Source organism: Myripristis murdjan, chromosome 1 (assembly GCF_902150065.1).
Source record: "Myripristis murdjan chromosome 1, fMyrMur1.1, whole genome shotgun sequence".
Classification (NCBI taxonomy): domain Eukaryota; kingdom Metazoa; phylum Chordata; class Actinopteri; order Holocentriformes; family Holocentridae; genus Myripristis; species Myripristis murdjan.
The window spans coordinates 4,525,998-4,546,732 of NC_043980.1; the positions used below are offsets into that span (position 1 = coordinate 4,525,998).

General features: G+C 43.7%; 3 protein-coding genes across 3 annotated transcripts; 2 read left to right on the forward strand and 1 right to left on the reverse strand.

Annotated features, from left to right (window-relative positions):
• The first annotated feature begins 311 nt into the window (after window positions 1-311).
• LOC115357695 (G-protein coupled receptor 183-like) lies at window positions 312-1,160 on the forward strand. The gene has a single exon (XM_030049320.1). The coding sequence runs from the start codon at window positions 312-314 to the stop codon at window positions 1,158-1,160; it is 849 nt and encodes a 282-aa protein (XP_029905180.1).
• Window positions 1,161-6,139: 4,979 nt separating this feature from the next.
• Window positions 6,140-6,988, reverse strand: LOC115357730 (lysophosphatidic acid receptor 4-like). Its single transcript, XM_030049380.1, has one exon. It carries the CDS (start codon window positions 6,986-6,988, stop codon window positions 6,140-6,142), a length of 849 nt encoding a protein of 282 aa, XP_029905240.1.
• A 12,508-nt stretch (window positions 6,989-19,496) lies between these two features.
• LOC115357780 (G-protein coupled receptor 183-like) lies at window positions 19,497-20,357 on the forward strand. The gene has a single exon (XM_030049455.1). It carries the CDS (start codon window positions 19,497-19,499, stop codon window positions 20,355-20,357), a length of 861 nt encoding a protein of 286 aa, XP_029905315.1.
• The last annotated feature ends 378 nt before the right edge of the window (window positions 20,358-20,735 follow it).

Consider the following 20,735-nt stretch of genomic DNA (forward strand, 5'->3'; position numbering starts at 1 on the left):
CCGTTGCAAACCTGCAGTGGAGAGACAGAGGAGTGCACCAGACCAGGTCAGAAGCCATCCTTCCATCACTTGACTGGAATGATGACTCCACTAAAAACTGTTTGAAAAATATCTTGCTCATCTCTTTTCAATATAGATAGATTGATATAAGTGTATTTTTGGACTGGGGTAAAGCTGCCTCTCTTGTTCAAGCAGCAGATGAGCTGGCACTCTGTTTTGTCTGGTGTTTCTTGTTGTCACTTGATTCTACAAATTACGAATGAGATATAATTCACCTTTCTTTATTTTCCCCTAGGAGCTGCAGAGTCAAGATGGACAGCCTTGAAGAAAACAGAGTCAACAGCAGCAACCAGACCTCCTACATTTATTACACTACACCGCCTTGGTTTTACTGGCTTTTTGTTGTTATACATCCAGTCAACCTCCTCCTGGGTTTCACTTCCAATGCCTTCATCCTTTGGCTGATGGTGACCAGAGCAGGACGAGTGAACGCCTCTGAGTTTTTCTCTCTCAACCTCACCGTGTCCGAGCTGCTTTATGGTTTGTCCAATATCTGCGCTTTCATCTGCGTGTTTTACAATCTGGTCAGTGTCGCTGTGGCCTCTGCATTCTTCAGTGTTTTTGTCTTCATGGGCCGGCCCCTCTTCCAGACCTGTATCTGTGTGGAACGCTACATCGCCGTGGTCCACCCTGTGCTCTTCCTCCAGCTCAAGACCCTGAAGTACAGGGTGGTCTGCTGTGCAGCCGTCTGGCTGCTGGTGCTCGGAGCCTGTATCATGCAAGTGTTAATGCTCAACAACCCGATTCTGTCCCAGCGTTGTTACATTGGTGCGTACATGCTGCTGTTTTTGGTGAAGCTGTTCTGCTGCCTGTCAGTTCTCAGGGCTCTGAGGAAGCCCGGGCCGGGGACAGGGGGGAGGGACAAGGAGGGGAGCGACAAGATCAAGATGAAGTCCTTTAAGGTCCTTTTGATTATCACCGTGTCCACAGTCCTGACCTACCTTCCTTTTATCATAACATTTACACTTCATGATTACATATCTCAGGAGCAGTTCTCTATTTCCTTTGGCATTTGTGCATGTTTTGCTATGATGACTGGGTTCGTCCACCCATTCCTGTACCTCCACAGGATGGGGAAGCTGCCCTGCATTCAATGTTGACACTCATCCCTGAACTCCACTTGCAGGCGGGTGGCAAATGAGAGGAAAAGCCAACATGAAGAGTCTTTTTCAGGTGATGAACAGCTTCATAGATTGTTCACTTCTCTGGAAGTGTCCTGGAGGGACGGACCTCCATTCTTCTAAAAGATTTCCCCTCATTTGGTGTTTTGATGATGGCGGGGGAGAGTCCAAAATCTCCTGCTGGGTTGACCTTTACTTGGAGTGGAGCTCTGTCCCTCCAGGACACTTCCAGAGACTTGGACAATCTTTGCCAAGGAGCATTGAAGCTGTTCAGCACTTGACTAATAAACTTTCTGCTGGTTTGCCCTTTCATGTGTCACTCATCTGTAACCTGCTCTGCTTGTAGGTCCAGCTAAATTATCAAGTCATTGCCTATTAAGTTATTGGCTGGTTATTACTGGTGAAAATTCAGCCTTTTGTAACCACACGTTATTAAATCTCAGGCTCAATTCAGGTTTGGACAGAAGTTTTAGAAGTTTGGATGTTTTCTAAAACACAAAGTCTGCATGAAGAACAGTTTGAGGTGGATATCCAGATGAATGAGGCAGGTTTTATTTCAGCCTTGTTTCATGAAAGCCTCTGTTCCTTTACCTAAAAATAAGGAAAGCTTTGTAATGTTTTTTTGATATATTGTTTCCATTGCTTTTCCTTTGCTTCTTCTTCTATTTTGCACATGCTATGTTGCTGGTTGGTCTGCTCTTTTTTTCAGGTTTCTTTCAGACAAAGTTGGGACCGTCATTAGGTGATGCGCTGCACCTGGATCCGGTGAAGCGCGCACCTATTTCCCCCGCTGGCAGTCACTCTCTCTCACTCCATCCACACCGTCTGAGGAGGACGCCATGGCGCGGCTGTGCTCTCCTTCTGTTTCCTTTTGTTATGCACACTCACTCATACATATGCATCCATACACGCCCTCATTACTGATTGCCGATACTGATCCTTTGCCTTTATTTTGAATGTAGCAATAAACATGTTTTTCGAACCTCGTCTCCACTTCTCTTTCTTAGTTGCAGTCCCCGAGCCGGACTGTAATACATGTTGTGATTGTGTTTGTGTTTATGCATCTACGCTCTGTAAAAACATTCTCATACAAAGAAGAAACTGACCAAATACAAAAATCTATACGCACTTTAAGGTTGTTAGAAATTCCTTTCCCACCCAAGAAGTTGAGGAAGAAGAAGTTTCCTTTGAGTTCAAAACACCAGTGAATTTATCCTTAATTTGCATCTTTGGCATGTAAAATTATACATGTTAGCAGCTGAAAATGGATGTAATGTAATGTTCAGCCTCTTCCTCTGTAGATGTGTTGGTGTTTCTTCGTCTCTGCCTCAGTTCAGACAGGTCTAATGTCGTTAGGAAACATATCAACTTAACTTAATGCCATTTAAAGATTTAGTGTTTATTGCCACCCCATAAAAATCATTTGCCCCTGTTTGGTGGCCTGTAAAATGAGTGACAGCCGTGTCGTATTGATCACATTTGTATGGCTATCAGAGAGCAGCAGTACTGGCATGAGGTTCTTGTCATCTAAAATGTGACATCAGCATCATGGGTGTTGCCATCAAACTGTTTCAAAAATATCTTGCTCATATGTTTTTAATATAGATAGATTGATATAAGTGTATTTTTGACTGGGGTAAAGCTGCCTCTCTTGTTCAAGCAGCAGATGAGCTGGCACTCTGATTTGTCTGGTGTTTCTTGTTGTCACTTGATTCTACAAAGTAGGAGGGAGATATAATTCACCTTTCTTTATTTTCCCCTAGGAGCTGCAGAGTCAAGATGGACAGCCTTGAAGAAAACAGAGTCAACAGCAGCAACCAGATCTCCTTTCTCGAGATCTCCATTTATGATGATCTCCCGCCTTGGTTTTACTGGCTTTATGTTGTTATACATACAGTCAACCTCCTCCTGTGTTTCCCCTCCAACGCCTTCATCCTTTGGCTGATGGTGACCAGAGCAGGACGAGTGAACGCCTCAGAGTTTTTCTCTCTCAACCTCACCGTGTCCGAGCTGCTTTATGGTTTGTCCAGTATCTGTGCTTTCATCTCCCTGTTTCACAAGTCATTCAGTGTCTTTGTGGCCTCTGCATTCTTCAGTGTTTTTGTCTTCATGGGCCGGCCCCTCTTCCAGACTTGTATCTGTGTGGAGCGCTACATCGCCGTGGTCCACCCTGTGCTCTTCCTCCAGCTCAAGACCCTGAAGTACAGGGTGGTCTGCTGTGCAGCCGTCTGGCTGCTGGTGCTCGGAGCCTGTATTATGCATATCTTGCTCATCTGTTTTCAATATAGATAGATTGATATAAGTGTATTTTTGGACTGGGGTAAAGCTGCCTCTCTTGTTCAAGCAGCAGATGAGCTGGCACTCTGATTTGTCTGGTGTTTCTTGTTGTCACTTGATTCTACAAAGTAGGAGGGAGATATAATTCACCTTTCTTTATTTTCCCCAAGGAGCTGCAGAGTCAAGATGGACAGCCTTGAAGAAAACAGAGTCAACAGCAGCAACCAGACCTCCTACATTTATTACACTCCACATGTTTGAATGTTTCGTGCGTGGATGTGGCAGGTTTTGTATTGCGCGTCACTGAAACTGGTGTGTCACGTGGCCTTCAGGTGCCGTTGAAAAATTACAACCGCCCGAAGGACAGGAAGAGGAACACCTGACAGAGTGGTAAACAATGACCGGGAGAGTACAGTGTTTGTGTGTGTGTGTGTGTGTGTGTGTGTGTGTGTGTGTGTGTGAACATGCATTTGTGTGTCAAGCAAAATAAATAAATGAACAAAATGTTACACAAATAATACAAAGACCCAAAAGTGCAAAAATAGTGGGGCGCCCCGGTGGCTCACCGGTAAAGCACACACACCATGTACCAGGGCTCACCTCCATCACAGCGACCAGGGTTCAAATCCGACCTCAGGTCGCTTGCTGCATGTCATCCCCTCTCTCTCCCCTGCCCTTCCTGTCTATCTCTACTGTGACTGTCAAATAAAGCAGAAATGCCAAAAAAAAAAAAAAAAAAAAAAAGTAGTCTCCTGGTTTGGCTTCCTCTTTTTTTTGAATTGCAGTGTCATTTTTATTCAAATGTATTCACCCATATAGTTTTTTTGATGCGTTCAAAGACGCAAAAGCAGAAGAATTTAAACGTGGAAGCTGGTTTTTATCACTTCATTTTTATTCATCATTTTGTTTTATTTATTTTTTGTTTTGTTTTATTTAAAATGAAAGCCGAATAATCTAAAATTAGAAGCCATTTTTAATCTTTATTATTTTATTTTATTTTATTTCAAATTAATTAATTCATTCATTTATAATAATAGGAGAATAATTGAGAGCTTGTTTTATCACCTCATTTTTATTCATTTATTTATCTATTATTTATGGTTTTTTAGTATTGTTTTTATTTTATTTTATTTTTGTTCACTTTCAAACTATTTTAATCTGTTTCAGTTTTGTTCCCCTCTCACAATAGAGGTACAAAGGGTGCTTACAGTCCAGAGCTATTATTATAGTCATCACTCCATACGTGAACGTGAATGAATTTGTTTGTTAAAGCTGCTAGTCGGAGGAAAGCTTTTTAAGAAGTGGAGTTTGACTGAACAGCCGCCAACATGACGAGACAGACGTGCACAAATACGTCCCGAGCCTGTCCTTTAGTTAAGGTGAGTCCACATTTTAAGGGAAGGTGGGAATCGTGTGGCTGCGTCATGATGCTGATGTCACATCTTAGAGGACAACAACCTCATGCAGGTCCTGCTGCTCTCTGATAGCCGTAGAAATGTGATCAATAAGACACGGCTGTCACTCATTTTACAGGCCACCAAACAGGGGCAAATGATTGTTATGGGGTGGCACAAAACACTAAATCTTTAAATGGCATTTGGTTAAGTTGACATGTTTCCTAACGACATTAGACCTGTCTGAACTGAGGCAGAGACGAAGAACCACCAACACATCTACACAGGAAGAGGCTGAACATTACAGTACATCCATTTTAAGATGCTAACATGTATAATTTTACATGCCACAGATGTAAATTAAGGATAAATTCACTGGAATTTTGAACTCAAAGGAAACTTCTTCTTCCTCAACTTCTTGGGTGGGAAAGGAATTTCTAACAGCCTTAAAGTGCATATAGATTTTTGTATTCGGTCAGTTTCTTCTTTCTATGAGAATGTTTTTACAGCTTAGATGCATAAACACAAACACAATCACAACATGTCACATACAAAATGGCAAGGTGCAACAATAAAATTCAAAATCACAAATGGGAAAAATATAAAAAGAAGCAAAGGAAAAGCAATGGAAACAATAAATCATAAAACATTACAAAGCTTTCTTTATTATTAGGTAAAGGAAAAGAGGCTTTCATGAAACAAGACTAGAATCAAAGCTGCTTCATTCACCTGGATATGCACCTCAAACTGCTCTTCATGCAGACTTTGTGCTTTAGAAAACATCCAAACTTCAAAAACTTCTGTCCAAACCTGATCTGAGCCTGAGATTTAATAACTTGTGTTTACAAAAGAAGAAGAATTTTAATCAGTAAGAACCAGCCAAAAGCCCGATAGGCAATGACCTAATAATTTAGCTGGACCTACAAGCAGAGCAGGTTACAGATGAGTGACAAGTGAAAGGTCAAACCAGCAGAAAGTGTCTTAGTCAGGTGTTGAACAGCTTCAGTGCTCCTTGGCAGAGATTGTCCAAGTCTCTGGAAGTCTCCTGGAGGGACGGAGCTCCACTCCAAGTAAAGGTCAACCCAGCTGAAGATTTTGGACTCTCCACCGCCATCATCAAAATACCAAATGAGGGGAAATCTTCTAGAAGAATGGAGCTCCGTCCCTCCAGGAGACTTCCAGAGACTTGGAGAATCTATGAAGCTGTTCAACACCAGACAAAGACTCTTCATGTTGGCTTTTCCTCTCATTTGCCACCCGCCTGCAAGTGGAGTTCAGGTATGAGTGTCAATATTGAATGCAGGGCAGCTTCCCCGTCCTGTGGAGGTACAGGAATGGGTGGACAATCCCAGTCATCATAGCAAAACATGTACAAGTGTCAAAGGAAACAAAAAACTCCTCCTGAGATATGTAACCATAAAGTGTAAATGTTATGATAAAAGGAAGGTAGGACAGGACTGTGGACACGGTGATAATCAAAAGGACCTTAAAGGACTTCATCTTGACCTTATCGCTCCCCTCCTTGTCCCTCCCCCCTGTCCCCGGCCCGGGCTTCCTCAGAGCCCTGAGAACTGACAGGCAGCAGAACAGCTTCACCGAAAACAGCAGCAGGTAAACACCGATGCAGCAACGCTGGGTCAGAATCAGGTTGTTGAGCATTAACACTTGCATAATACAGGCTCCGAGCACCAGCAGCCAGACGGCTGCACAGCAGACCACCCTGTACTTCAGGGTCTTGAGCTGGAGGAAGAGCACAGGGTGGACCACGGCGATGTAGCGCTCCACACAGATACAAGTCTGGAAGAGGGGCCGGCCCATGAAGAGAAAAACGCTGAAGAACACAGAGGCCACATAGACACTGAACGACTTGTAAAACAGGGAGATGAAACTGCAGAGACTGGACAAACCAAAAAGCAGCTCGGACACGGTGAGGTTGAGAGAGAAGAACTCCAAGGCGTTCACTCGTCCTGCTCTGGTCACCATCAGCCAAAGGATGAAGCCGTTGGAGGGGAAACACAGGAGGAGGTTGACTGTATTCACAACAACATAAAGCCAGTAAAACCAAGGCGGTGTAGTGTAATAAATGTAGGAGGTCTGGTTGCTGCTGTTGACTCTGTTTTCTTCAAGGCTGTCCATCTTGACTCTGCAGCTCCTAGGGGAAAATAAAGAAAGGTGAATTATATCTCCCTCCTAATTTGTAGAATCAAGTGACAACATGAAACACAAGACAAATGCGCCAGCTCATCTGCTGCTTGAACAAGAGAGGCAGCTTTACCCCAGTCCAAAAATACACTTATATCAATCTATCTATATTGAAAAGAGATGAGCAAGATATTTTTCAAACAGTTTTTAGTGGAGTCATCATTCCAGTCAAGTGATGGAAGGACAGCTTCTGACCTGGTCTGGTGGACCTCTGTCTCTCCACTGCAGGTTTGCAACAGCTTGGTCTGTATTTAAAATTATTATCTAGCTTTAGCTGACAGCACCTCCCCTTCTCTCTGCTGTCTCCACACCTGTTCTATGGATCATATGAATCATTTCATTTTCAAGTCATTTATTTTTCAGTGTTATTTCTGCTCCATCCTGACCAGAGGACATGCAAATACAACCCAAACAAAACAGCACAAGAAACTTTTTATTAATTTGAGTAAAGAAAGCAGTAGTGGAAGGGGTAAAAGTATAAAGTTTTACTAAACCATTTTTGTTTTTCATAGATTCAAAAAAAGACTTTGTCATAGATTAAACATAAAACCGTTATTCAACTTATTCAGAGCTGTATGATTTATATATCTAACATCCAGTATTGATCTGTGGGGTAAAAGTCTGGGAATTTAAGGAGCCTGTTAGTTTCACATCTAAAGGTAAGTGGGTTAGGGTGAGTGTGTGTTGAGAGAGACAGAGGCAGGAATCCAAAGTTCAAAACATGCAGAGCTGTTTTATTGTTTTTTTTTTTCATTTCTATTTGGCTTTCGTTTCCCCATGAATCTTTGTGTGTATTTAATGCTCTGCAAATACAAAACAAAATGATTAACATCAGTTCAAATCTCAACAAAAATAGTAACCCCACATCAAATAAAGAGAGTCACTGACACAACACACAACATGGCTCAGGTCAAAGAGAAAGACCAGTGGGAGGAAGGCAGTTTTTATTTAATCTGTCAACTAGGCAATGTGGTTGCATCTGGGGTGGGCGGTTTCCTGCAAAGCAGGTGAATTTGTGTTATCCACCCAGCCTCAGGTGTGGTCATGTGACTCCTGGAATGGGGACTCCTTGACAGTCACTCTCAAAGTGGAGGTTTTGAAATACAGAATCCCCATCAGTCACCCTCCTTTAACTCCGGGAGCCAACAGGCCATAGTGAGCGAGGAAGTTGGGGATGGACAATCATCAGGATTTTTCCCTGTTTTAGTTTCTCCTGGTCGGTGCTCCATCTTGGTCTTGGTTGCAGGTCTGGGAAGTGATGTCTGATAAAGCTTGTCCAGAAGTGGTAAGCCAGTTTTTGCTGTGACGCCAGCACCTTTTCCCAATCAGCTGGCTGTTTGCATACACAGCCAGTAGAAGGGAAGCATCCTGCCACCCTATCAAAAGCAGATTTGGGGTAACAGGGTCAAGATCAGCCACATCTGAGGAGACATATCCAAGGGGCTTAGATTTTAGGGGTTGTTGAGGTCCGGGGTGGAGGAAGTTCTCATCATACTCCTGGTCAAGATCCTCTGATCTCCTGAACAGTCCACCAACTCCGATAATTCCGAAGACCTGATCCAGCTGTGGTGCAAGGGATTCAATTCAATTCAATTTTTCAATTTTATTTATTTGTATAGCCCAGAATCACAAATACAAATTTGTCTCAAAGGGCTTTACAGAAAAATACAACATCCTCTGTCCTTAGACCCTCACATCGGATGAGGAACAACTCCCTAAAAAACCCCTTTAACAGGGAAGAAACCTCAGTTGAGCAACAGAGGAGGGATCCCTCCCCAGGACGGACAGACGTGCAATAGATGTTGTAAACACAGATAACAAACAATAAAATGTATGAGGATAGATAGGTGGCGGATGAGGGATGATGACGCCAAGGCAAGCTGGATGCACCAGAGCAGCCAGGGACCCGGGCCACACAGCCACCTACACCACGACGACCTGGATCTGAAGTAGACAGAGCATGCACTCGGACAAACACACATCAACCATTCACACACACTCACACAGAGACAAAGGTGGCACATTAATTATCTGGAGAAGACTAATTGATGATTAGCTCCGTGAGAGCAATAATCTCATAATCTCGTCGGCAGGTGAGTGCTTGGGTTACTTCATTGAGACAGAGAACCAGCCCACCATACCACTAACTGTCAGCCATAAGTTAGGCCGAAGAGATGAGTTTTTAATCTAGATTTGAAAGAATCAACAGATTCAGATTGCCTGACGTCAGCAGGGAGGTTATTCCATAGCAGCGGGGCACAATAGGAAAAGGCCCGGCCACCTGCTGACTTCTTCTTAATCCTAGGTAAGCAAAGCAGCCCCGCATTTTGAGAGTGGAGAGCCCGCGATGGAATGTAGGGTTTAAGGAGATGTGAAAGATAAGATGGGGCAAACCCATTTAAGATTTTGTAGGTTAACAGAAGCACCTTAAAGTCAGATCTAATATGCACAGGAAGCCAATGAAGGGAGGCCAGAATTGGAGTAATATGATCAAATTTTCTAGTTCTAGTTAAGACCCTAGCTGCAGCATTTTGAACCATCTGGAGACTTTTGGTGCTGGCCTGTGGGAGACCTGAAAACAGAACATTGCAGTAATCAAGTCTGGCTGAAACAAATGCATGAATTAAGGTCTCTGCGTCAGCCATGGACAGGGAAGACCGAATTTGTGCTATATTACGTAAATGAAAATAGGCAGTCTTGGTGATATCCTTAATGTGCCTGTCAAAGGATAAGCAGGGATCAAAAGTAACACCGAGATTTTTGGCTGCCACACTTTGTGAAATCACACAGTTGTCAAGTAGAACTGTTAACTGTTCAAAACAGTGTCTATGTCTGGGAGGGCCGACTACTAACATCTCAGTTTTATCTGAGTTTAATAGCAGGAAATTTAGTGACATCCAATTCTTTACCGCAGCCAGACAGACCTCTAATCTATTGATCTTTGTGGGATCATCAGCCCTTATTGGCAAATATAGCTGAGTATCATCAGCATAACAATGGAAATTAATACCATGGCTACATATAATTTGTCCAAGTGGCGAAATGTACAGGGAAAAGAGAAGAGGACCCAGGACTGAGCCCTGAGGTACCCCGCATTTAACATTGGAGAATTTGGATCTAGTATTATTGTACATGACACACTGTGTTCTTTCAGATAAGTATGAGTTAAGCCATGCACGAGCCTGGCCCGTGACACCAAAATTCTCAGTTAGTCTCTCTAATAAAATGGAGTGATCAACAGTATCAAAGGCTGCACTGAGGTCCAGTAATAAAAGCACAGAGGTAGAGTCCGCATCAATAGCCAACAGAAGATCGTTGGCAACTCTAGGGATGACAACTTACTGCTAGAAGGAAGAGGCTTGTCTGATTGGAGTACCAACAGTTCAGCTGGAGAGCTGTCTGTTTGGGCCTTTTTCAAGAGAAGGATCTAAGCTTCAAGCTGCGAACAAGAGGCAGGATTGCGGCTGGTGGAGGGATAGCTGTGGTGACTACATCTTTTCAAGTGCTGCACTGGGAGACATCCAAGGTGCCTGGGGAAGCACACACAGAGAAGTTGAGGAATCTGGTTGGCTTTCCAACTTTGCCAGAGTCCTCCTCACAGAGTGTAGCCAGAAGGCAAGAGCACTGAGAACTGGGAAGGAGGATGAAGGAGGGCCCCTGTGGCTGGGTATGTTCGGAGAGTTTTTTGCCTCCGGTCAGGTCATCAGCAAGGTTACTCTCCACATATCTCAAATCCGCTGTATTTGTCAATGTCTGGGTTTTGATGATTCATGTGCTAACAAAGACTTTATAGCAGCAAGAATTAGAATGGAGCCACTGCAGCACTGTGGTGGAGTCACTCCAAAAGGTGGTCTTGTAATTGGCAGGCTAATTTCTTGTCTGACCATTGTAGCCAACAGCGCACAGCTAAGTGCAGCACACAGTTCAAGCGGTTGCACAGACATTATTTTTAGGTGTCACCCTGGACCTTGCCATGATGTACGCAATGGATACCTGGCCATGTTGGTCTTCAGAGTGAAGGTAAGTCACTGAGCCATAAGCTTTCTTGCTTAGAAAATAACCTCCTTGTATTCAACTGTTCTTACCAATACTGGGGTGAGAGCTTGAATTATAACTGGAGGAGTCCACCAGACCACAGATGACTCCACTAAAAACTTTGAAAAATATCTTGCTCATATGTTTTCAATATAGATAGATTGATATAAGTGTATTTTTGACTGGGGTAAAGCTGCCTCTCTTGTTCAAGCAGCAGATGAGCTGGCACTCTGATTTGTGACTCCTTTGAATATGTTGCCACTCAGTTAAATTCCCCCTGTTGAGCAATTTTAGTGACCATCTACAGACCCCCCAAATATAATGCAAGGTTTTTTGATGAGTTTGCAAAATTGTTGTCTATTGTGTGCAGGGATTTTGACTGTGTTGTTTTAGTGGGAGATTTTAACATTCATGTCGATAACCTTACAGATGGGTGTGCTGAGGAACTGTTAAATATCCTGGATAACCTTGGGCTTTCTCAGCATGTCACAGAATCAACACAGAGGGCACATATTAGATCTAATTATTTCCAAAGGTCTTAATATCTATGAGGTTGTGGTGAACGATGTTGCTTTATCTGACCATTACTGTGTTTCGTTCAAAAAGACCACCCCTCCTAATAATATGAAAAGTGAAGCAGAGGTGATCAGAAAGCGTACATAAATGATAACACCTGTGCATTGTTCACCCAGGGTTTTACACCATCACCAACCCTGCCCTCAGCTCTAGTTGATGACCTTGTAAACAGTTTTAGCTCCAATGTTATGACTGTTATTGATACTATCGCCCCAGTTAAGACCAAAGTTCTGTCAGGAAGGAAAAAGGCACCCTGGAGAAACGCCACTCTGGTTAAAGAACACAAAAGAGTATGTCGACAAGCTGAACGCAGGTGGCGAAAAAACAAACTCCAGGTATATTACGACATTTATAAAGAGTCTTCGCAACTATAATCAGGAACTGAAGAATGCAAGGCAATCATATTTCTCAGAGATTATCAATAGAAACAGTAATAATGCCCGCACACTTTTTTCTGTAGTGGGCAGACTGACCAACCCCACAGCATCACTCCCTTCTGAACTACTGTCCAATACTGCCTTCAAACTTTTTTAAAACCATTTTTAACTGCATAGCTCCGGATGTACTGCAGATAATAAATACTTCTCTTAAAGTAGGCCAGTTTCCCCAGGCCTTGAAAACTGCAGTAATAAAACCTCTTCTAGAAAAAATCAAATCTGGACGCCACAACAATTAGTAACTATAGGCCAATATCAAATCTGCCATTTTTGGGGAAAATCATTGAAAGGGTTGTCTTCCAGCAAATCCATACTTTTATGATGCAAAACAATCTTTTTGACACATTTCAATCTGGATTTCGGCCACACCACAGCACTGAGACTGTACTTATCAAAGTCTTAAATGATATTCATCAGAATAATGATGCATGCAAATCCTCTGTCCTGGTATTACTAGATCTCAGTGCTGCATTTGATACAATTGATCATAATATACTACTTAGCAGACTGGAAAATTGGGTGGGACTCACCGGCACTGTGCTACAATGGTTCAAATCTTACTTACAAGATAGGGACTTTTTTGTGTCAATTGGTAACCATAAATCTGAGCGAACTACGATCACATGTGGGGTTCCTCAAGGGTCCATTCTCGGACCACTTCTATTCAACATCTATATGCTACCCCTAGCCCAGATTATGGAACATCACAACATCTCCTATCATACATATGCCGATGACACACAACTCTATATCTCAGTGTGATCACATAACTACAGTCCCTTACTCTCATTGAGTAGCTGCATTCATCAAATCAATGACTGGATGTGCCAGAATTTTCTCCAGCCAAATCCAGAAAAGACAGAGGTATTAATTTTTGGCCCAAAAAATGAAAGGGCAAAGATCAGCGCTCTCCTTGGCTCTATGTCACTGACAGCTACAAATCAAGCAAGAAATCTTGGTGTTATTAATGACTCAGACCTGAACTTCAACAGCCATTTAAAGTTCATCACTAAATCTGCCTATTACCACCTGAAAAACATTGCTAGAATTAAGGGGTTTCTGTCTAAACAAAACATGGAAAAACTTATTCATGCATTCATTTTTAGTAGGTTGGACTACTGCAATGGCATATTTACAGGCCTTAACAAAAAATCAATCAGACAGTTGCAGCTGATTCAGAACGCTGCCGCCACAGTCCTTACAAACACCAGGAAACTGGACCATATTACACCAGTCATTAAATCCCTGAATGGTCTTGGACCAAAATACATGCTTGATCTACTGGTTCCCTACGAAGCATCGAGACCCCTAAGGTCATCTGGAACTGGTTTGTTGTGTGTTCCAAGAACAAGAACCAAGCAAGGTGAGGCAGCATTCAGTTATTATGCTCCTCACCTGTGGAACAAACTTCCTGTAGATCTGAGGTCTGCTCAATCTGTCAGCTCCTTTAAATCAGGGCTAAAAGCACTACTGTTGAATGAAGCGCACTCTTAGATTCAACACTTACCTGTTGTATTGCCTGTACCTTTTAACTACGCACTGTTGTTTTATGCCTCCTTCGCACTCCAAGCACTACCTGTTGCCTTTTATTTTTCTACTTCTTTTCTTTCCACTTAAAGTGATGCCGGATTATTGCCAAATAGTCCGATGCTGGGAGAGGACCTGATGTCGCTGCAGGCGATGTCAGAATGGGTCTAGTGTCAGAAAAAGTTCTGATGTCGGAAAAGTTCTGATGTCAGGAAAAGTTCTGATGTCAGGAAAAGGCTCTGATGTCGGGAAAAGGTTCTGATGTCAGGAAAAGTTCTGATGTCAGGAAAAGGTTCTGATGTCCGGAAAAGGTTCTGATGTCGGGATAAGGTTCTGATATCAGGAAAAGTTCTGATGAAAGTTCTGATGTCAGGAAAAGGTTCTGATGTCGGGAAAAGGTTCTGATGTCAGGAAATGTTCTGATGTCGGGAAAAGGTTCTGATGTCAGGAATGTCAGGAAAAGTTCTGACTTCGGGAAAGGGTTCTGATGTCAGTGCAAGTTCTGATGTCAGGAAAAGTTCTGATGTCGGGAAAAGGTTCTGATGTCGGGAAAAGTTCTGATGTCAAATGTCAGAGATTCCAGGGCTGAGGAGTGAGTCCAGACTGAAATCTCCAATAGGAGAGGTTTCAGAGTCTAAGGAATTAAGAGGTTGGGCTGTCGGCATCCCTGCAGGGGGTGACCAGGAAGTCCGTATAGCTCAGGCAATGTACTGAGCCTGTTGATATTTATGTTACTGTATTTTATTTTTGCTATCATTCCCAATTCTATTTCCCTTTTTATTTTATGTTACTGTATTTTATTTTCGCTATCATTCCCAATTCTATTTCCCTTTTCATTGACTGTTTTTATTGTTTTAAATTGTGTCTTGTTGCTTTTAATGTCTCTGTAAAGCACTTTGACTGTTGTTGAATTGTGTTGAATTGTGCTCTACAAATAAATTTGCCTTGCCTTGCCTTGCCATATCTCTATCGACTGACATGGGATGAAGACATGCCTCCAGTTTGGAGTTATTTATAACTCCATGTGTTGTTTTATCTTCTGGAGGCATTTATTCATCCAGTGTCAAACGACTGAGATGAGTTGAATTGTAATGAGTTTCTTCATACACCCTCCATTGACTCCAATACAACTGGCGCCAAAGCGAGATTCAGTGATACAATGACCTCTCCACGTTTTACTCTCCTTGGGTCCTGCAAGGGAATGTGTGCACATGAGGATGATGAGGCAACCACACAGGGACGCATTGCCACAGGGGCGCCATGGTTTTGTTGAGACATCTGGTGATATGTCTCGGCGTGATTGCCCATCTGCACGCGGTTTACATGTTTTTCATTTTCCTTGCATTAGGTGCAGTAGCTTAATGCACATTTTACTTTCTCCCCCTGTTCACACCCTAAGTGACAGCCACAATCAAGTCATCTTAAAAAGGAAGGAAATGACACAAGCTGCCAGCTTGTGTCATTTCCACCCTTCCTGCTCCCTTGCTTCCTAGATGTTATGACCTATCCTCTTTTGATTAGCAAGTACATGGATGCCTCCAAGAGAGCTTATGGCTCAGTGACTTGCCTTCACTCTGAAGACCAGCATGGTCAGGTATCCATTGCTTTAATCATGGCCAGGTCCAGAGTGACACCTAAAAAAATCTCTATGCCACAGCTTGAACTGTGTGCTGCACTTAGCTGTGCGCTGTTGGCTACAATGGTCAGACAAGAAATTAGCCTGCCAATAATGAGACCACCTTTTGGAGTGACTCCACCACAGTGCTGCAGTGGCTCCATTCTAATTCTTGCCGCTATAAAGTCTTCATTAGCACATGGACCATCAAAACCCAGGAATTGACAAATACAGAGGATTTGAAATATGTGTAGAGTTCACTTAACCCTGCTGATGACCTGAACAGAGGCAAATAACTCTCTGAACTGACCCAACCACAGGGGCCCTCCTTCGTCCTCCTTGCCAATTGTCAGTGGTCTTGCCTTTCGGCTACACTCTGTGAGGAGGACCCTGGCAAAGTTGGAAAGCCGACCAGATTCCTCTACTTCTCTGTGTGTGCTTCCCCAGGCACCTTGGATGTCTCCCAGTCTTCTTTCTTTCTTTCTTTCTTTCTTCCTCTTCGTCCCCTTGGGAACACAGGGCATCAACCATGGATCTCAACCTCACTCTCTTCTGGGCGGTGGCCTTTGCCTCCTCCCAGGAGGTCCCCACCTTGGTCAGCTCAGCCAGCGTGGACCTTCTCCAGTGTTTCTTCGGTCTCCCTTGCTTCCTCCTGCCCTGTGGATTGTTGTCCAGGGCAGTCCTTGCTATGTTGCTTGGATCTTTCCTGAGTGTATGGCCAATCCATCCCCACTTTCTGAATTTGATTTCGTTGTGTACTTGCTCCTGTTTCATCTGTCTCCACAGGTCTACGTTGCTTATCTTGTTGGGCCACCAGGCTCTTAGTATGTATCTGAGACAGCTGTTAACAAACACTTGCAATTTATTGATAATTGCTTTGGTAGTTTTCCAGGTCTCACAGCCATAGAGAAGGACCGATTTTACGTTTGTATTGTAGATTCTGATTTTGGTGTTTCTGGAGAGCCGAGAAGAGAGCCATACAGGACGGAGTGTTCTAAAAGCATGTCTTGCCTTGTTAATGTGCAGCGCCACATCCTTATCAGCTCCTCCCTCTGTGCTGATGTTGCTTCATGTAATCTGGTGGTCTTTTGTTGCATGTGTTTATGTGTTACTGAGAACAGAGCCAAGTCATCAGCAAAATTGAGGTCTTCTAGTTGTTCAAAAAGGTTCCACTGTAATCCTGTCCTTTGGCCATCCACTGACCTTTTCATGGTCCAGTCGATGGCAACGAGGAAAAGAAAGATCGACAGTAGCCAGCCTTGGCGCACACCTGTTTTCATGTGGAGGGCATCTGAGAGCTTACCATTTGGGATGACTTGGCCTGTGAATCCGTCATACATGCATTTGATGATGTTGACCAGTTTTTTTGGTATTTGGTATTTGGTAGTGTCAAAGCAGCTTCCACAGGGTGTTTCTGTCCAGACTGTCGAAAGCCTTGTCGAAGTCGACAAAGTTAATGAATAGTGGTGACTGCCATTCAATGTACTGCTCGACAATCATGCGAAGTGATGCGATGTGATCTGTACAGGAGTTGTTTTTCCGGAAACCTGCTTGTTCCTTCCTGAAAATCTTATCCAGTGGTTCCTGAATTCTGTTCAGAATAATTCGGCAGAGGATCTTGCTGGGGACTGAGAGGAACATGATGCCTCTCCAGTTTTTACATTCACTGAGGTTACCTTTCTTAGGAACTGTAACTATCAACCCTTCTTTCCAATCATTGGGTATCTCTTCTTTTACCCAGATGTCATTAAGAAGCCCATGGAGGATATCAATGGTGGCGTTGATGTCTGCTTTCAGTACATCAGATAGGATATTATCCTTTCCTGGTACCCTGCCCAGCTTGAGTTTCTTGCTGGCTCGCTTTATCTCCTCCCTTGATATCCTTGCACAGTTGACGTTAAGGTCTTGTCTTGCTTCTTCGATGACTGGGAGGGAGTCTGGGGGGAGTCTTTAGGACTTCTTCAAAGTGTTCTTTCCAGCGCTCCAACTGCTTGGACTCTTTGGTGAGGAGAGTTCCCTGCTTGCCCCTAACAGGCCGGCTTGAGATCCTGTTTTTCCCAGACAGCTGACGGGTGATTCTGTACAGTTCCTTTATATTTCTTTCTCTTGCTGCTACCTCTGCTTCGTTGGCCAGCTCCTCCACTTGTGCTTTCTTGTCTCTCTTGCAGCTTTTGCGGCTTACCTTGTTCTTTTCCTAGTAGTCTTGTTGGAGGCGTTTCTTCTTGTTGTTGTCCATCTCTCTGTTGAGTTTGGATTTGATGTCATGCCTAGCTTTTATTTCCCTCCAAGTTGCATCAGTGATCAAGTCTTTTCTTCTGGGGTCTCTGTAGCCCAGGACAGATTCACTTGTGTTAGTGAAGGCCAGCTTGCATCGTTCCTATTTGTCGTTTATGTTATCTCCTTCTGCTAGGGCTTGGAACCGGTTGCGGTTGGATGTCTCCCAGTGCAGCACTTGAAAGGATGAAGTCACCACAGGTATCCCTCCACCAGCCCCAATCCTGTCTCTTGATTGCAGCTTGAAGCTTAGATCCTTCTCTTGAAAAAGGCCCAAACAGACAGCTCTCCAGCTGAACTGTTGGTACTCCAATCAGACAAGCCTCTTCCTTCCAGCAGTAAGTTGTCATCCCTTGCATCACAACTGGATCGGGTTTTTTGGCATTATCGGAGTTGGTGGAAGGTTCAGGAGATCAGAGGATCTTGACCAGGAGTATGATGAGAACTTCCTCTACCCAGGACCTGACCCCAAACCCCAAAATCCAAGCCCCTTGGATATGTCTCGGATATGTCTCAGATGTGGCTGATCTTGACCCTATTACCCCAAATCTGCTTTTGATAGGGTGGCAGGATGCTTCCCATCTCCCGGCTGTGTATGCAAACAGCCAGCTGATTGGAAAAAGGTGCTGATGTCACAGCAAAAACTGTCTTACCACTTCTGGGCAAGCTTTATCAGACATCACCTCCCAAACCCGCAGACAAGACCAAGATGCAACACCAACAAGGACAAACTAAAACAGGGAAAAATCCCGATGATTGTCCATCCCCAACTTCCTCGTTCACTATGGCCTGTTAGCTCCCGGAGATAAAGGAGGGTGACTGATGGGGATTCTGTATTTCAAAACCTCTATTTTGAGGGGGACTTTCAAGAAGTCCCCATCTAGGAGTCACATGACCACACCTGAGGCTTGGTGAATAACTCAAATTCACCTGGTTTGCAGGAAACCGCCCACCTCAGATGCAACCACTTTGCCTAGCTGACAAATTAAATAAAAATTTTCCTCCCACTGGTCTTTCTTTTTGACCTGAGCCATGTTGTGTGCTCAGTGGCTCTCTTTATGTGATATGGGGTTACAATTTTCGTAGAGATTTGAACTGATGTCAATAATTTTGCTTTCTAATTGCAGAGCATTAAATACACACAAAGATTCATGGGGAAACGAATGTAGAAACAAGAAAAACAATACAACAGCTCTGCATGTTTTGAACTTTGGATTCCTGCCTCTGTCTCTCTCAACACACACTCAACCTAACGCACTTACCTTTAGATGTGAAACTAACAGCCTCCTTTAATTCCCAGACTTTTACCCCACATATCAATATTGGATGTTATGTAATTAAATCATAGAGCTCTGAATAAATTGAATAACTGTTTTATGAAATCTATCACAAAGAAAAACAAAAATGGTATGTTTACATTACACTGTCCTTTTTACTCCTTCCACTCCTGTCTGCTTTACTCAAATTAATGAAAAAGTTTCTTGTGCTGTTTTGTTTGGGTTGTATTTGCATGTCCTCTGGTCAGGATGGAGCAGAAATAACACTCAAAAATAAATGACTTGAAAATGAAATGATTCATATGATCCATAGAACAGGTGTGGAGACAGCAGAGAGAAAGGGAGGTGCTGTCAGCTAAAGCTAGATAATAATTTTAAATACAGACCAAGCCGTTGCAAACCTGCAGTGGAGAGACAGAGGAGTGCACCAGACCAGGTCAGAAGCCGTCCTTCCATCACTTGACTGGAATGATGACTCCACTAAAAACTGTTTGAAAAATATCTTGCTCATATGTTTTTAATATAGATAGATTGATGTAAGTGTATTTTTGGACTGGGGTAAAGCTGCCTCTCTTGTTCAAGCAGCAGATGAGCTGGCACTCTGATTTGTCTGGTGTTTCTTGTTGTCACTTGATTTTACAAATTACGAGGGAGATGTAATTCACCTTTCTTTATTTTCCCCTAGGAGCTGCAGAGTCAAGATGGACAGCCTTGAAGAAAACAGAGTCAACAGCAGCAACCAGATCTCCTTTCTCCAGATCTCCATTTATGATGCTCTCCCGTCTTGGTTTTTCTGGCTTTATGTTATTATACATACAGTCAACCTCCTCCTGGGTTTCCCCTCCAACGCCTTCATCCTTTGGCTGATGGTGACCAGAGCAGGACGAGTGAATGCCTTGGAGTTCTTCTCTCTCAACCTCACCGTGTCCGAGCTGCTTTATGGTTTGTCCAATATCTGCGCTTTCATCTCCCTGTTCTACAAGCTGGTCAGTGTCACTGTGGCGTCTCTGGTCCTCAGCGTTTTTCTCTTCATGGGCCGGCCCCTCTTCCAGACCTGTATCTGTGTGGAGCGGTACATCGCCGTGGTCCACCCTGTGCTCTTCCTCCAGCTCAAGACCCTGAAGTACAGGGTGGTCTGCTGTGCAGCCGTCTGGCTGCTGGTGCTCGGAGCCTGTATTATGCAAGTGTTAATGCTCAACAACCCGATTCTGGCCCAGCGTTGTTACATCGGTGTTTACCTGCTGCTGTTTTCAGTGAAGCTGTTCTGCTGCCTGTCAGTTCTCAGGGCTCTGAGGAAGCCCGGGCCGGGGACAGGGGGGAGGGACAAGGAGGGGAGCGATAAGGTCAAGATGAAGTCCTTTAAGGTCCTTCTGATTATCACCGTGTCCACAGTCCTGACCTACCTTCCTTTTATCATAACATTTACACTTCATGGTTACATATCTCAGGAGCAGTTCTCTACTTCCTTTGGCACTTGTACATGTTTTGCTGTGATGACTGGGTTCATCCACCCATTCCTGTACCTCCACAGGACGGGGAAGCTGCCCTGCATTCAGTGTTGACACTCATACCTGAACTCCACTTGCAGGCGGGTGGCAAATGAGAGGAGAAGCCAACATGAAGAGTCTTTTCATGTTTCATAGTTTCTCCAAGTCTCTGGAAGTCTCCTGGAGGGACGGAGCTCCATTCTTCTAGAAGATTTCTCCTCATTTGGTATTTTGATGATGGCGGTGGAGAGTCCAAAATCTGTTGATCTTTACTTGCAGTGGAGCTCCGTCCCTCCAGGAGACTTCCAGAGACTTGGACAATCTCTGCCAAGGAGCATTGAAGCTGTTCAACACCTGACTAAGACACTTTTTGCTGGTTTGCCCTTTCACGTGTCACTCATCTGTAACCTGCTCTGCTTGTAGGTCCAGCTAAATTATTAGGTCATTGCCTAT

What these genes read in the sequence shown, in the direction of transcription:
- LOC115357695 (XM_030049320.1), top strand. Translation starts at nt 312, where the DNA reads ATGGACAGCCTTGAAGAAAACAGAGTCAACAGCAGCAACCAGACCTCC.
- LOC115357780 (XM_030049455.1), top strand. Translation starts at nt 19,497, where the DNA reads ATGGACAGCCTTGAAGAAAACAGAGTCAACAGCAGCAACCAGATCTCC.
- LOC115357730 (XM_030049380.1), bottom strand. Translation starts at nt 6,988, where the DNA reads ATGGACAGCCTTGAAGAAAACAGAGTCAACAGCAGCAACCAGACCTCC.